This window comes from Mytilus californianus, unplaced genomic scaffold (assembly GCF_021869535.1).
Source record: "Mytilus californianus isolate M0D057914Y unplaced genomic scaffold, xbMytCali1.0.p SCAF_4, whole genome shotgun sequence".
NCBI lineage: Eukaryota > Metazoa > Mollusca > Bivalvia > Mytilida > Mytilidae > Mytilus > Mytilus californianus.
In genome coordinates, this window is record NW_026262690.1 from 70819515 (window position 1) to 70838349 (window position 18835).

The 18835-nt window shown below is 31.6% G+C and overlaps 1 protein-coding gene across 3 annotated transcripts in view; it reads left to right on the forward strand.

Annotated features, from left to right (window-relative positions):
* LOC127698674 (transcriptional repressor protein YY1-like) overlaps positions 1-18835 on the forward strand; it is a 36448-nt gene that overhangs the window by 12549 nt on the left and 5064 nt on the right. For 2 of the 3 annotated variants that reach the window (XM_052202272.1, XM_052202273.1), the window contains exons 3-6: positions 6110-6148; positions 6697-6754; positions 9891-10049; positions 10700-10869. In XM_052202272.1, the coding sequence (XP_052058232.1) occupies positions 6110-6148; positions 6697-6754; positions 9891-10049; positions 10700-10869 (426 nt within the window). The remainder of the gene's footprint in view (positions 1-6109; positions 6149-6696; positions 6755-9890; positions 10050-10699; positions 10870-18835) is intronic. The other variant, XM_052202275.1, reaches the window with a different exon arrangement.

Below are 18835 nucleotides of genomic sequence, written 5' to 3' on the forward strand. Positions count from 1 at the left end.
AAATATCCTTATCCCACTTAGGGGTATATTTTAGGGAAAAGCCTAGGTATAATTTGGGGTTAGGAAGAAATTAAATTTTATAAAAAAACCCATATTTTTGTAAAATATATCCCCACTTTTGTGTGTTTGGTATTTCAGGTTTAGATGGTGAAATTTGACGATATAGCCCGATGTTTTTCTTTGCATTCATTTCACATTTTCTACAGAACGTAGAACATTTTAAGATGGAATATTGAATATTTGCATGCAAGCATTAATTCATTGCTTGGGACACTAAAATGCACTAACCTTTTATATATTTCAATTAGGGTTTAAACTAACTTGGACTAACTTATAACATGTCAAAAGTAATCGACTACAAGATTTGTATTACAGAAATTCAAGTAGTCCCTTAGTGATAAGTCAGCACAACCACTTGTCAAAATTTAACCCAAATTAATTCTGGGGATACAAACTTTTAACAAGGAGCAAACAATTTAAAAATCCTAAAAGGGATCAGATTTGCTATTTGAAAGAGTTTTTTATTTTTAAAACGAAAGGAGATTTCCTGAAATAACAAAAATAGATGAATTAAACAACAATAATTTATTTATTATTGGACTTGAAGGGTCGGGAACTCTTATTTTTGACATATAATAGGGCTCACCTGAAAAGTCAAATAATTGATTTTCCATGGCAAGAACTTTTAAACGTACTAATAGATTTTGTTTCAGGGACTTGGTGTCCATTCCCCTCCCATCATATGAATGGTTGAATATATGTATATATAAACAAGTTAATAAAAACAGTGCACATATAAATGTATATATCCAAAGACATCAAATATTTGAAGTTTGTTAAAATAATGTCACTAGTGCTTTCATGCCTTTTGGCAATTTTTTTCGGGCAACGATTTAACAACATCCTTGACGACATTGCTGTTTGTTACATTCATAACATTACAATAGTAGTAAGGGTAGATAAGTCCAAGGTATTCATGTAGATTCATTTAATTTTTGGTTAAAATATATTTATATATATCTTCTTATTTGCTATGACAATAACTTTTCAGTACTAGAAACTAAGAATATGTTTGTTGGGCCTTTTCTCTACTGGAATGACTTCTTTAAATGAAGGGTAGACATTACTTTTGAACCACTAAAACAGATCCACCTAATTCAAAGCATTAATCATAAATTCAAAAATCAACTTTCCTTTTCTATAATTAGATGAGATTTAATTATTCAAACAATAGACACCCCCTTATAACCATTTATAAAATGAATGAATAGATATAAGATGTGGTATGAGTGCCAATGAGACAACTCTCCATCCAAGTCAAAATTTATAAAAAGTAAACCATTATAGGTCAAAGTACGGTCTTCAACACAGAGCCTTGGCTCACACCGAACAGCAAACTATAAAGGGCCCCAAAAATTACTAGTGTAAAACCATTCAAACGGGAAAACCAACGGTATAATCTATAAAAAAAACGAGAAACAATTATGAACCACTTCAACAAACGACAACTACTGAACATCAGATTCCTGACTTAGGACAGGTGCAAACAATTGCAGCGGGTTTAAACGTTTTAATGGTACCAAACCTTCACCCTTATCTGAAACAATAGTGTAACATCACAACATAGAAAGACGCACTATAAAATATCATTGAAATGTCTTAACTCAATCAAAAGACATAACACCAGTGAACATTCACTGAACAAATAAATTTGATCTATGATACAATGTAAATACAAAATAAATAAACTAAGGGAAGAATAATTAATGTAACATGTTATACCGCTGTGAAATGTTAAACAATTTAAGAAAAACAATAAGCTTGAACAAAAATATCAGCCATTTGCATGTTTTATTTTGTAATATAAAGAATGACTTGTTTTTATACGACCGCAAAAATTAAAAATTTTTTGGTCGTATATTGGTATGACGTTGGCGTCGTCGTCGTCGTCGTCGTTGTCGTCGTCGTCGTCCGGCGTCGTCTGGCGTCGTCCGAAGACACATTGGTTTTCGCACTCTAACTTTAGTTTAAGTGAATGGATCTCCATGAAATTTCACCATAAGGTTCAATACCACGAAAGGAAGGTTGGGATTGATTTTGGGGGTTATGGTACCAACAGTTAAGGAATTAGGGGCCAAAAAGGGGCCAAAAATAAGCATTTTTGTAATTTTCAGACAATAACTTGTGTGTAAGTGTATAGATCTCTCTGACATTGTACCACAAGGTTCCATATCACAAAGGGAAGGCTGTAATTGATTTTGGGGGTAATTGCCTCAAAATTTTAGGAATTAGGGGCCAAAAAAGGGGCAAAAAACAAGCATTTTTCTAGTTTCATGACAATAACTTGTGTGTAAGTGTTTGGATATTTCTGAAATTGTACTACAAGGTTCCATATCACAAAGGGAAAGCTGGAATTGAGTTTGGGGGTAATTGCCCGAAACGTTTAGGAATTGGGGGCCAAAAAGGGGCCAAAAATAAGCATTTTTCTAGTTTCCAGACAATAACTTGTGTTCAAGTGTATGGATCTCTCTGAAATTGTACTGCAAGGTACCATACCACAAAGGGAAGGCTGGGATTGAGTTTGGGGGTGATGAATCATAAGGGGGTTCAAAAAATTTGGGGGGGGAGATTTTTTTTTTTTTTTTTTTTTCTTTTTTTCCTTTTTTTTTTCTTTTAAAATTTTCCATTTTAAGTTGATTATTTCTGATTTATATTTAAAAGCAAATAATAATGATATGGTAGGAGATACACACCAAACAGGATGTGTAAATTATTATATAATAAGTATTGTGCAATAGCAAGAAATTTTCAATTGCACAGTATTGCACAATAGCAAGAAATCTTCAATTGCACAGTATTGCGCAATAGCAAGAAATCTTCAATTGCACAGTATTGCGCAATAGCAAGAAATATCCAATAGCACAATATTGCGCAATAGCAAGAAATTGTCAATTGTACAGTATTGCGCAATAGCAAGAAATATTCAATTGCACAGTGTTGTGCAAAAGAAGATACTTCGTATAAATTGCTTATTTCTTGATCAATTTCAATGGGGTTTTATTCTTGAATTCTTGGGGTTCTTTAATATGCTGAATCTAACCGTGTATTAAGTTTTTGGATTTTGGGCCCCGTTTTTAAATTGGTCCACATTGAGGTCCAAAGGGTCCAAAATTTAACTTTGTTTGATTTCATCAAAAATTGAATTATTGGGGTTCTTTGATATGCCGAATCTAACCGTGTATTTAGATTTTTAATTTGGGGTCCCGTTTTTTAAATTGGTCTACATTAAGGTCCAAAGGGTCCAAAATTAAACTTAATTTGATTTTAACAAAAATTGAATTCTTGGGGTTCTTTGATATGCTGAATCTAAACATGTGTTTAGATTTTTGATTATGGGCCCAGTTTTCAAGTTGGTCCAAGTTGGGGTCCAAAATTAAACTTTGTTTGATTTCAACAAAAATTGAATATATGGGGTTATTTGATATGCAAAATCTAAACATGTATTTAGATTTTAGATTTTTGGCCCAGTTTTCAAGTTGGTCCAAATTGGGGTCCAAAATTAAACTTTGTTTGATTTCAACAAAAATTGAATATATGGGGTTCTTTGATATGCTGAATCTTACCATGTATTTAGATTTTTTATTTGTGGGCCTGCTATCAAATTGGTTCATATTGAGGTCAAAAGGGTCCAAAATTAAACTTTGTTTGATTTCATAAAAAATTGAATTATTGGGGTTCTTTGATATGCCAAATCTAACTGTGTATTTAGATTTTTAATTTTGGGTCCTGTTTTTTAAATTGGTCTACATTAAGGTCCAAAGGGTCCAAAATTAAACTTAGTTTGATTTTAACAAAAATTGAATTTTTGGGGTTCTTTGATATGCTGAATCTAAACATGTGTTTAGATTTTTAATTATGGGACCAGTTTTCAAGTTGGTCCAAGTTGGGGTCCAAAATTAAACTTTGTTTGATTTCAACAAAAATTGAATATATGGGGTTCTTTGATATGCTGAATCTAAACATGTATTTAGATTTTAGATTTTTGGCCCAGTTTTCAAGTTGGTCCAAATTGGGGTCCAAAATTAAACTTTGTTTGATTTCAACAAAAATTGAATATATGGGGTTCTTTGATATGCTGAATCTTACCATGTATTTAGATTTTTTATTTGTGGGCCCGCTATCAAATTGGTTCATATTGAGGTCGAAAGGGTCCAAAATTAAACTTTGTTTGATTTCATCAAAAATTGAATAATTGGGGTTCTTTGATATGCCAAATCTAACCGTGTTTTTAGATTTTTAATTTTGGGTCCCGTTTTTTAAATTTGTCTACATTAAGGTCCAAAGGGTCCAAAATTAAACTTAGTTTGATTTTAACAAAAATTGAATTCTTCGGGTACTTTGATATGCTGAATCTAAACATGTGTTTAGATTTTTGATTATGGGACCAGTTTTCAAGTTTGTCCAAGTTGGGGTCCAAAATTAAACTTTGTTTGATTTCAACAAAAATTGAATATATGGGGTTCTTTGATATGCTGAATCTAACCATGTATTTTGATTTTGGACATTGGACCATAATAGGTAAATTAAAAAAATTGAAGTTCTTAGACCACATTCTTTCTGTGTCAGAAACCTATGCTGTGTCAAATATTTAATCACAATCCAAATTCAGAGCTGTATCAAGCTTGAATGTTGTGTCCATACTTGCCCCAACTGTTCAGGGTTCGACCTCTGCGGTCGTATCAAGCTGCGCCCAGCGAAGCATTTTATTGGACATTTAACCTCACGACTCCAACACGTCCAAGCTTCATGTACACAAGTTAAGGCAACCAATCCTCATGTGGTGGTTAGTATGCACACTTTATTGTACTTATTTGTAAAGTGAATTTACAAGATCAGAGAATTGGCAAATCTTGTTTATTTTAACTTCTATGTTAGAATTTGTTTGAGCGAGACTGTTATTGGTAGTCAGTAGCAGATTCAGGGGGTCAAGGGGATGTAGATGGTAAACCCCTTTTGATCAGAAAATATTATTTTTGTTGGCATAAAACCGTCCCGAAAAAATTTCCACTCACTCTGAATAACCCCCCGTAAAATACTGGATCTGCCCTTATAGTAGTCATGGTCTTTAAGTTACTTTACAGAAATTTAGCAGCTTTAACTTCAAAAGAACAGTTCTTATTTTGTATAGAAGTGAAATGATATACATGTAAATACAAAAGCTTAGCCTTTGTAATAAATAATGCTACTGCTACATGTTCATATTCAAACATAGATATTGCATGGTTTTATCATTTGATGCTTGTATGTATTTGGTGAAAATACTTATCATTGCGATTAAGATCATACTTTCCCTGACTTGGAGTAAAATTGGCAAATATTTCAAATTAATCAATATATGGCCTGTAGTTATAAATTATAACTATATTTAAATGTGAAGGTCACTATACTAGTATTGTTATTTCATACACAATTTTTTTTTATTATTTTTGAGTGCTGTAGTAACTCAACAAGTCACTTCTCTAACAGTATTTTTTATTTCTAACTAACATTGCAGTTTGCACTTCAATTATTTTTATCAATTACTAGTTTAAGGAATTATCATGGATCGTGTACAGTATTTAATAATTCATGTGCCAATCAGGTACCGATTTGAATGCAGAAGGTTTTAAGAGTATTACATGTAACTGCATTATTGAGGAACAGTAAAAACAAGATGATACAAAACATTTTGATACAAAGAATACATGTACTTTCTTATACAGAAAAGATTTGTCCATTATAATTATCTGGTATGAAAATTAAACATGCAAGTAAATGCTCATTTACTTAATGTTGGTCAAATGTGCTCCTTAACTTGAGTTCTCAGAGGTTAGAATTCATTCTAATAAAAAAGCTGACATTTTCAGTTATTGCCTTTGTCAGTAGTTTATATAGCAACATATTTTGCATTCCTACTTACTAAGTTTTGAGGCTGTTTTTTTCTTCTTTTTTTTAAAGTAGAGATCACGTTGATTGCTTTAATATTAGTTTGTTTAAATATAGAATAATGAGTATAAAGAAAAATCCATGTTCATTTCAATAAACAAATTGGATTTGTTGTTAATTTCAGTCTCCAGCCAAGAGACATGCAGTTGCTACAGCACTCAAGGTATTTATCAAGATTGGGAAGGGACCAAATATTTCAATATTAGCTATCATATTATCTGCTTTTGATCATTGACAAGGTAACTTCTATAAAATCATTCATTGGCTACATTTTAATTCTTATAACATCATGCATGAATTGACAAAATTTTAATGCATTGTGATTTTGTAATGTGAATCTGAGCAAATAAATCATTTTGTTTATAATTTCTTTTCAAAATAATTTACTATTCCTGAGGTTAATGGATTAAAATTAAGGATACTGTATATACACATTTGAATGTTAACAATTTGACCCAGAAAAGATAATTTGCTGCAACATTGGGAATAAGCTTGGATGCATACTTTTTTTAGCCAAAAGAAAATATAAATAAAATTTTAGCTTGTCATGCCATTATATTAAAAACTGTATTTCTAATTCATCATGCTTTGTAATCCAATGCAACTCTGTCCAAACATTTAGTTTCTATATGTACAAGCGGCGCCAAAAAAAATAATTACAAAAAGAAAAGAAAAATTAAAATGACTAACAGTTATGTTTGATTATTTCAGAATAAAGCCAAGAAAACCTGCAGATGATGTGCCAAGAACAGTTCCTTGTCCACATAAGGTATACTTCTATGAGGAATTTATGAAGAATTTCTGACATAATTTTGGTTTACTGACAGTTTTTTCAGTTAAGTTGCAATAGGCCCGAGAACACAGTTATTTCGTAGTGCATTTCTTTTAGACAATAAATTCAAATTAAAAAAATCGCACCTGCTCTATCTCAAAAAGATTTTTACAGTGTAGTGTACTACTATTGATACAAATAATATCAAAATTATAGAAACTTCTACCAGCTCTAACTCAAAATATTGACAATTCTGTGTTAAGGGGGGCTAAAATTCAGTTTGACAGCTTCAGACATTCTAATTTTTGACCTTTTTTAACTGGACCAAATCACTACTTAACATAAAGATTCAGCACCCAAATTTTTTTAACATGTAATTTCATCCCCTTACTTAATATTTCATGCATAAAATATCAAGAAATAAATTGGGAAAGTGTATCAAAAAAAAATGCAAGTTATACACTGTTCACACTAGGGACTATATTTGTAGACAACGAAAACCAAAGGACGATAACTGTGTCCTTGGACCTAATAGGATAGAAAGACTTGACCAATTTTAATAAAACTTTGCATGACCTAAGCTTAGGCAATTATAAGATAGTTGGCCAAGTTTCATGGCCATAGGATATATATTATAGAAACTAGGGCCATTTTAATATTGAAATTTGGTGGTTTATTTTTGACGTTTAAATCAAATATTTTCAACTGTCAAGATTTTGGCCTAAAAAATTTAAATATTGCAAAAATTTGCTTTTAAAATACTCTTGAATTTAATATAATAAGTATTAAAAGCAACGGAACACTCATTTGATTTATCAGATTTATTACAGTTATTCAAAAGTCAAATTTATATGAGCCTGTGCCTGAAAATAGAGATTTTTGAATTAAGGGAAGCCTTACATAAACATGCATTTTTTTCAACCAATTTGAAGTTTTTGAAGTTTTTTAACCATACATTATTCTTCCATATATATTAAATGTACTTTAAATGTAAAGAAAAGTTACAAAAAGCATACCACATGAGTATAAAATGGTCTTAGGCCATGTAAGACTGAGAATTATTTAGAGTCGATTTAGGCCGTAGCCCATATTTACATATAAAAATGCACACAGAGGCTATAAGAAATTGAAATTTGTTACTTTTTGCTCATTTCTATGCTAAGATGTCATGATACAAGAAGTCTAATTGCAAAAGGACTCTTGAATTCAACTTTTTTTTGCAGACAGTATGGTCTGATGACCAGTTTTTCACTTTTCAATGGAAAACTTGCATATAGTTTTAGTCTCATTTGGCATATATTTGAACCACTTACTATCCTAAAGAAGAAAATTATGATAGCATATGAAATGAATAGGGTGTACTGATCATTGTAAAGTGGTTTTTTTTACAGATTTAGTGAAATATTTGTGATGGACTACAGATTTTATGTACAAAGCTCTTCACATTTCACATACATCAAACAGGCCGTTTAACCAGGGACATAAATACAAATATTCTGCACATTTTTTCTGTGATAATCTACTTTTCTCTAGATTCCGAGTTCACAAATGGTTAATTAAATTTGATTTAAGCATAGAAACACAAATATCAGGAACATAAAAAGCTGTCAGATAGAAAGTCAGCATGGCTCTTAGGCATAAAATGGAAACTGCTTTAAAATGCCTATTTTAGCCGTATAATGCCAAAATGGGACATTTTAACAGAATTTCTGTCAAACAAAGATGTAAATCCTTTACTTTTATTGAGTTTGACAAATTGAAACCAGCAAACCATTCAGGAAAGTTGCCAAAGTACAGAATCTACATTTACGGAATTCATCTCTTAGGCCCGAGAACACAGTTATTTCGTAGTGCATTTCTTTTAGACAATAAATTCAAATTAAAAAAATCGCACCTGCTCTATCTCAAAAAGATTTTTACAGTGTAGTGTACTACTATTGATACAAATAATATCAAAATTATAGAAACTTCTACCAGCTCTAACTCAAAATATTGACAATTCTGTGTTAAGGGGGGCTAAAATTCAGTTTGACAGCTTCAGACATTCTAATTTTTGACCTTTTTTAACTGGACCAAATCACTACTTAACATAAAGATTCAGCACCCAAATTTTTTTAACATGTAATTTCATCCCCTTACTTAATATTTCATGCATAAAATATCAAGAAATAAATTGGGAAAGTGTATCAAAAAAAAATGCAAGTTATACACTGTTCACACTAGGGACTATATTTGTAGACAACGAAAACCAAAGGACGATAACTGTGTCCTTGGACCAATAATCCCATAAAAAATGTTTTTTTCATTGAAATGGGATATATGGGCATAAACAAAAAGTTTTGGTCATTTTCCCTTAAAGAATACTGTGTGTTTTATTTTAACGAATGGATTCCATGTTTAATATGTCATGTACATAAATCAGAAATATTTCACTTGAATTGTGAACAAAAAACAATAATTGTACTGCTGATGAGCATACATGTCGGCTGTAAATAAATTAATGATTGACACGATGTAAACACATGTTTTATTTATAAGGTCTATTTTTAATAGCATGAAGGGAAAAGTTGTGTGTATCCTTATCTAATAGGGACCAGTTAAAAAATTGTTTTTTTATATTGATAGGAAGCTGTTGTGTTAGTTTTTACCAAAACGTGACAAGCATGTTTTGTTTTTTTATGTCCCTACCGCTAGAATAAGGGGGCATTAAGTGTTATCCTTGTATGTCCGTCCGTCCAAAAAGTATTTTTACATATTATAAGCAAGCTTTAGGGGGGGAATTCATGTCCTCAGACACATAGTTCTTTTATTTAACCAAAGTCAAAGGTGATTTAATCATTCTAGATAACAGCTAAAATACATATATATATGGTTGCATGAAAACTTGTTTTGATGGATAAAAATATGTGGAGTAAATGAAAACAAGACAGCAACATAAGAAACAAAAACCAAATATATCTACAGGTCATTATATTCTGTATGATAATAGACGTGTGTATTTACATTATGTCAACTTCTAAATGGTTTGGAAAGTTGTGAATAATTTTTTACAACTTTATGAAATCTTCTATAATACTATATTCCCTAAATGCTAAAAACTTTTTCTAGAGTTAACACATTACTTTTTTCACAGGGTTGCAATAAAATGTTTCGTGATAACTCAGCCATGCGCAAACATCTACATACGCACGGACCAAGGGTACATGTCTGTGCAGAATGTGGGAAAGCCTTTGTTGAAAGTTCCAAGTTAAAACGGCACCAGCTTGTCCACACAGGGGAGAAACCATTTCAGGTAATATACAAATACTTTTGATAAGGCTCAATATGAATCTAAATACAACAGAGAATGCCAGAGGTCAACAAAGATAATATTAGAGAACGATATGCAAATATTTCTAATGGAAATTGAATAAAAAAAAGGAGTTATTTGCTGGTTACTAAAAGTGTGAAAAAAGAATTATTGTCAATTTTAAAATATATGAATGGTGATAAAAATCAGTTTTCTCCCATGAATTTCAATTAGCATCTTGTTGCAGAAATTTATGACAGAAGCGTAAAACAAGTTTTTTAATAAAACCACCTAGGAACTAATTTCTGATAGGTCAGACATTTAAGCAATAGGGTCAGAATAGTCTGAGGCTGAAAGTAAAAGAGTCATTAGAAGAACATGGAAATAATTGAAATTTGTGAAATTATTGGCTGCAGTTTGTATAACTTGCATTACTTACAAGTGAAATTTTAATTTAAAAATTAAGTGTCTGAGAAAAAGTGCTCTGTAATTATGATGTTTCATATTTTAATCTCTTTTCTGTGGATATTTTGGTATTTTATAACAACCATTTCACTTAAAGATTGTTTAGTTATTTCTTGAAAATCCTCCACATATACATATACAAGACTGAGTTGTTATGATTCTAACTATTGTTGGCATTTTATTTGCAGTGTACATTTGAAGGTTGTGGGAAAAGATTTTCACTGGACTTCAACTTACGGACACATGTTAGAATACATACAGGGGACAGACCATATGTTTGTCCATTTGATGGCTGCAATAAAAAGTTTGCACAGTCTACCAACCTCAAGTCACATATACTAACACATGCTAAAGCAAAGTAAGTCAACTCAACCCGTGTTTTGTCAAATATACGATTGCTTGCTAATGTCAACCAACTATATGTCAGATACATGTATACTGACATACAAAATCCAATTTATTGAACTCAATCAACCTCCTATGATATAGACTTATATGCTAATGTAAAGAAAGTCAATCAACCTTTAGTCACATACAATAATGCATGCTAAAGCCAAGTGAGTCAACTCTTCCAACATCAAATCACATACACACTGAGACATTTAGAATAATAATAAACCAAATTCATTCATGTTTTTACCCATCTTCGCTAGCCAGGGTTACGATCCACTTCCCTCCTCTCCACCCTTGGCTGATTGAGATAGAATTTCGGAGACACAAGGTAATGATTTTCATTGGTTGCAGTCGAAACTCACTGCATCCAATCAAAAAGCGCCTATAACATGATCACGTGTAAATGTAGAAAGTGTATGTAAACAATTGCCACATGCTTATTGTGCAACAAGTCTTTACATCCCAGGGTTCGACACTAACGCTAGTCAGCTAGCCCGAGGCTAGTAAAGTTTTCATCACAGTAGTCCGACGGGCTAGTCAAAATTTTGTTTATAACTAGGAATTTTACAAAATTTTAATTGTCAACAAATCCCACATTTTTGTCGAGCCTTCGACTTTTGTCGAAAAAGCGAGACATAGCGATCCTACATTCTGTCGGCGGCGTCCACAAATATTCACTCTGTGGTTAAAGTTTTTGAAATTTTAATAACTTTCTTAAACTATTCTGGATTTCTACCAAACTTGGACAGAAGCTTGTTTATGATCATAAGATAATATTCAAAAGTAAATTTTGTAAAAAAAAAATTCCATTTTTTCCGTATTTTACTTATAAACATGATAAATGGACTTAGTTTTTCTGCCAGGAAACATTACATTCACTCTGTGGTTAAAGTTTTTAAAATTTTAACAACTTTCTTAAACTGTTCTGGATTTCTACCAAACTTGGACAGAAGCTTGCTTATGATCATTAGATAATATTCAAAAGTAAATTTTGTAAAAAAAAAATTCCATTTTTTCCGTATTTTACTTATAAATGGACTTAGTTTTTCTGCCAGGAAACATTACATTCACTCTGTGGTTAAAGTTTTTAAAATTTTAACAACTTTCTTAAACTATCCTGGATTTGTACCAAACTTGGACAGAAGCTTGTTTATGATTAAAAGCTAGTATCTGAAAGGAAATTTTGTTCAAATTTTGTTCCATTTTTTCCGTATTTTACTTATAAATGGACTTAGTTTTTCTTCCAGTTAACATTACATAACAGTCTGCAGTTTAAGTTTTTAAAACATTTATTAGATTCATAAACTATCCTGGATTTTTACCAAACTTGGACAGAAGCTACTTACAATCAAAAGATAGTATAGAGAGGAATATTTTTATTAATTTTTTTCCTCAATTTTGTTGAGCCTGTGATTAACAGCAAAAGTAGGCGAGACACTGGGTTCCGCGGAACCCTTACGAATTTTTTGCTGTCTTTATTGTACAGTTTATTCACGTATATTTTGATTGTCAGACATTTTTAACATGAAAGGTACTTTTTGGGGAGGGGAAAGAAACTGAAACAATGATGGTACTTAATACATTGAAAACCACGTGTGTTACAAACGCCGTGATGATTCTTTTTAGAAACCTGGATCTCAAAAGTGCTTTCAGAATATCAAAATAATAACATGAATACGAAATTTACATACATTACTACCGATGCCATCACTGTTTGGGAAAATTGTACAACTTATTGGGAAGAATTTTAAGCCATTTTTTTTAGTAATTGGGAATTTTCTTTTGGGGAAAAAGCTGTATTTCGGATGTAATTTGAGGCAAACAATATCACTGACATATAATATATACTAAATTATAGGTCTCTGGTAAAAATATACAGATTTTTAGGAATAAAATTTCGTCCTGCAAAAAAAAAAAAAACTAACAAACAACAAGGCAAAGAAGGAGTCCATGAAGAATTATGACAAAAAACAGCAAGGGCAAACCTTTCCTCTTTTGTTGGTGTATTTGTAAATCCCTTACTTACCCATCTTCATTAAAGACACTAGTAATAATGATAAATGAAATGAGGAGGATGATGAAGTAATGATCTAAAGGGGTCTTCAAAGTAAGTCGAACACATTCTTAATATAGATGATTAAAATATGAAATTTTTTTTTTTTTTTTTTTTTGGTATTTTTTATTAGCAAACAAGTGAAATTTCATGAAATAATACATGTTCAAAACCCACTGGAAATGCTCCAGAACGCAGGATTTTGCTTCATTTGTATCAAAATTTTTTGGGGGGCATGCCCCCAAACCCTCCTAGATAGGGTCGTGCCATTGGCACGACCATCCAAGTGCCTTTGGCACTTGGAGGGCTAGTGATTTGAAAAGAGGACTAGTAGAATAATAATTTCAATAGCCCTCCAGGCTAGTACATACATTTAGTTAGTGTCAACCCCTGCATCCCTAAACATAAGACTATATTTAGTGACAATTTGAATGTTTTTAATCAACTAATAGAAGTTCCTGTGTATGTTTCTTGCACAAATGCATTAATGTCAACGTATATTTTCGTTTCCTGCTTTACCAAGTGTGTAGAATCTGGACGCTACCATGTTTTTACCTCCAAATTGAAGAGTTCAAGTGCTACCATTGGTCAAGAATAATGTATTAGGAATGGGCATGACTTAAATCTACCGATAGATGGCGCAACATTGTTATCACAAATGTTGGCTTAATCTGCCAAGGGTGGAGAGGAGGGAAGTGGATTGTAACCCTTGGCTAGCGAAGATGGTTTTTACCAGTTTTCTTGAAAGAGGTCTTTTTTTTTTAATATTTATTTTTAATGAGTAGTTTAAACAAATTCCAAGTACAATAAGAACATATTCCCAGCATGTGACAGGCCAGTTTATTTACATTTTATATATTATTGAAAAAAGATGCAAGGTGTGTGGGTGAGACAGTTACCAAACAACACAAAAATTCCAAAGAAATCTAGAGGTCAATATTCAAATATTTTTTTATGCCTTTAAGGCATAAAGTGTTACCCTTGACCATCCTTCTGTCCTTCCATCTGTCCCAAAAGTATTTTCACATATTATAAGCAAGCTTGAGCGGGGGCATTTGTGTCCTCATATTTCTTGTATTTACAGTACGGGTAGAGACTTATTACTATAAATAACGGACTGGGACATGTAGGAAATGAATAATCCGACTTTTTTATGGTAGGTAGTATGGTCATTAATCAACAGATCCAGGTGTGAACGGTAATATAATTGTCCTTTCATCTCAATCCGTGCTACTAGATTATTACGCTTCACTGATTTCAGAATCAGGTTACCTGTGATTTAAACCTCTCAGCCACTTTATTGATTAGTTCTACATCGTATTTGACATAAAATATTTTTACAGGTGAAGTACTGGAGACAACTTTGTTTTAATAAAAAATAGCCTATTTTTTATACGACCGCAAAAAAATTTTGTGGTCGTATATTGGTATGACGTTGGCGTCGTCGTCGTCGTCCTGCGTCGTCGTCGTCGTCGTCGTCCGGCGTCGTCGTCCGAATACATATTGGTTTTCGCACTCTAACTTTAGTTTAAGTGAATGGATCTTTTTGAAATTTGACCATAAGGTTAAATACCACAAAAGGAAGGTTGGGATTGATTTTGGGGGTTATGGTACCAACAGTTAAGGAATTAGGGGCCAATAAGGGGCCAAAAATGAGCATTTTCTAGTTTCCAGACAATAACTGTGGAACGGTGTATGGATCTCTCTGAAATTATACTACAAGTTTCCATACCACAAAGGGATGGTTAGGATTTGCTTTGGGGGGTTATGGCTCAAACCGTTTAGGAATTAGGGGCAAAAAAGGGGGAAAAACAAGGTTGTCCTGGTTAATGGACAAATACTTTAGTACAAAACATAATTTAAAGCAGTGTAAGGGAGATAAATCAAATACATCATTGAAATTATCTCCCTTACACTGCTTTTAAATTATGTATAAAGTAATGGTTAATGAACAATAAAGATAATCTAAAACAGTGTAAGGGAGGTAATCCAAATACAACGTTTTGGTTACTTCCCTTACACTGCTTTTAAATTATGTTTAAAGAAATGCATATTTATAAAGGAAGACCAGTAAAAATATCTGCAAATGTTTTCATCTTTTTTTTTTTACAAAAAAATCCATATGAAAGATTTGACACTATATTTTTATTAATTCTATTATAAAATAGATTAAGTTAGCACTATGGTAAATTTAAATGGGTAATTATGGTTGCCAACTCCATTGGAAATTTGAATTGAGATTATGACCATATCTTGAGGGAAAGAATTTTTTTGGGGGAAAAAGGGGGGGGGGGGGGATAAAAAGAAATTGTGGGGGGCCAATTTTTTCTCATTTCAGATTTCAGAAATTAAAAAGAATTATTCTTCAAATATTATTTTTTTTTCAAATTTCAAATATTGAAAAATTTCAAGAAGTAATCTTTAATTGCACAGTATGGCGCATTAGATTTGTAAAACCTTTTATCACATTTATTTATTTGTTATGCCGAATCTAACAGTGTATTTAGATTTTTAATTTTGGGTCCAGTTTTCAAATTGGTCTACATTAATGTCCAAAGGGTCCAAAATTAAACTTTGTTTGATTTTAGCAAAAATTGAATATATGAGGTTCTTTGATATGCTGAATCTAAACATGTATTTAGATTTTTGATTTTTGGCCCAGTTTTCAAGTTGGTCCAAATTGGGGTCCAAAATTAAACTTTGTTTGATTTCAACAAAAATTGAATATATGGGGTTCTTTGATATGCTGAATCTAACCATGTATTTAGATTTTTTATTTGTGGACCCCGTTATCTAATTGGTTCATATTGAGGTCAAAAGGGTTCAAAATTATACTTTGTTTGATTTCATCTAAAATTGAATTATTGGGGTTCTTTGATATTCCAAATCTAACCGTGTATTTAGGTTTTTAATTTTGGGTCCTGTTTTTTAAATTGGTCTACATTGAGGTCCAAAGGGTCCAAAATTAAACTTAGTTTGATTTTAACAAAAATTGAATTCTTGGGGTTCTTTGATTTGCTGAATCTAAACATGTGTTTAGATTTTTGATTATGGGCCCAGTTTTCAAGTTGGTCCAAGATAGGGTCCAGTATTTAAACTTTGTTTGATTTCAACAAAAATTGAATATATGGGGTTCTTTGATATGCTGAATCTAAACATGTATTTAGATTTTTGATTATGGGCCCAGTTTTCAAGTTGGTCCAAATTGGGGTCCAAAATTAAACTTTGTTTGATTTCAACAAAAATTGAATATATGAGGTTCTTTGATATGCTGAATCTAACCATGTATTTAGATTTTTTATTTGTAGGCCCCGCTATCAAATTGGTTCATATTGAGGTCAAAAGGGTCCAAAATTAAACTTTGTTTGATTTCATCGAAAATTGAATTATTGGGGTTCTTTGATATGCCAAATCTAACCTTGTTTTTAGATTTTTAATTTGGGTCCTGTTTTTTTAAATTGGTCTTCATTGAGGTCCAAAGGGTCCAAAATTAAACTTAGTTTGATTTTAACAAAAATTGAATTCTTGGGGTTCTTTGATATGCTGAATCTACACATGTGTTTAGATTTTTGATTATGGGCCCAGTTTTCAAGTTGGTCCAAGTCGGGGTCCAAAATTAAACTTTTTTTGATTTCAACAAAAATTGAATATATGGGGTTCTTTGATATGCTGAATCTAACCATGAATTTAGATTTTTTATTTGTGGGCCCCGCTATCAAATTGGTTCATATTGAGGTCAAAAGGGTCCAAAATTAAACTTTGTTTGATTTCATCAAAAATTGAATTATTGAGGTTCTTTGATATTCCAAATCTAACCGTGTATTTAGATTTTGAATTTTAAGTCCCGTTTTTTAAATTGGTCTACATTAAGGTCCAAAGGGTCCAAAATTAAACTTAGTTTGATTTTAGCAAAAATTGAATTCTTGGGGTTCTTTGATATGGTGAATCTAAACATGTGTTTAGATTTTTGATTATGGGCCGAGTTTTCAAGTTTGTCCAAGTTGGGGTCCAAAATTAAACTTTGTTTGATTTTAACAAAAATTGAATATATGGGGTTCTTTGATATGCTGAATCTAACCATGTATTTTGATTTTGGACATTGGACCATAGTAGGTAAATTAAAAAAATTCAAGTTCTTAGACCACATTCTTTCTGTATCAGAAACCTATGCTGTGTCAAATATTTAATAACAATCCAAATTCAGAGCTGTATCAAGCTTGAATGTTGTGTCCATACTTGCCCCAACTGTTCAGGGTTCGACCTCTGCGGTCGTATCAAGCTGCGCCCCAGCGAAGCATTTTATTTAATTATGGCTTTTTATATTTCAAATGCTGTATTTATTCCTCAAAATATTATTTTCTATGTTCCCTTGTATTTTTTTTGTTATATATCTTTTTCGTATTTGTTGGCATACAGTTTTTAAAATATTTTCTTTTTTATTTCTGGAAGGTTATTTTTGTTTTACTGATTTATTTTCCACGTAAACCCATTGATTAACAGAATGATGTGCAAAGTGCTGCTGTATACGTTTTAGTTTGACAACACTACAATTATATTTAATTTTCAGTCTGCGTTGGGTCAGTTCTGAAATAAAAATAATTACACTGAGCAATACTTGTATACTAGTAGTTTGGTGATTCTTTATAATTGTGAATTTACTTTTTACTGTAAACAAATATTGTCCGAAAGTTGGTGATATATAACTAAAGTAGTACGCAAATAATAACACTAGAAGAAGATATCGATTCTTCTCGGGAATTAGGTTTATTTTGATATTTCTGTGTTTGTTAAATCTGCATGAAATAATTGCCACTGACATGAAATGGACATTAAAACTAGAAGCATTCAATCGTTTGATGACCAGTTAATTAAATATTTACTATGATTTGTAGTCTAAAGAAATGCAATTACTCCTATTTAAATAATTTTATGGTGCTGCATTGACTCTTAATTGCATAATATTAATTTACGCACAATGCATGTTAACTTGTTTGTTGTATTTTTGACACCAATCTAAAAAAAAATATTTGCCGTGAAAAGACAATTGCATGATACACATATCAGTGATCAACAGCATGTGGTTGAACTTTGAACTTGACTTCACTCACAATACAATGTTGAATGCTAAAAATAGCTGGGATTAATTTTGTCAAATGCACGTGATTTTCATATGGCGGGAAATATCGTAACAGTTAACACAGGTGACCTTACTGACCGACCGTGGGAAAATCTATTCATGATTTAATTTGATACGTAATGATTGGCAGTATTGTGCGTTAGTTTTGAGGCTCTTTATCGAGATCCATTAATAATTGATTTACCAGAATAGAAAATTTAATCCTTGTAATTATAAACAAAACAAGCTTTTGTCTTCTTTAACTATTTTATTTATTATATTTATCAGTCAACACACAGATTCCTATTTAAATAATTTATTCGGACACCTCCTTTAAAGTTCGGGAATTATACAATTTAAACTGCCGACATCGATTTACAAAATCTTACTGACTGCACGAACTTTAGAGAATGGCTAGAAATACGACGCAAAAGTAAAGACGGCTGATCATGAATAGTGTAAAACTTTGATCTTCGTGTATTGATTGACACAATTCGTAAAATATGTTTATAAAAAACACGATTTTCATTCAAATTTCAAACATGGAAATAGAAAGGCAATATCTTTGTTATAATACAACGAGTGTCAACAAATCTGTTATTTCCATTATATGTAAATTTATTAACAAACAAAATTTTAAATAATGCTGGGTCATAGAATATTGACGTGCATATGAAAAGTTTTTATTATATAAAAACTAGGATTCGAAAGATGATCATCACGGCGTTATAAATATTGTAAAAAAAACCAATTGTTTCAAAG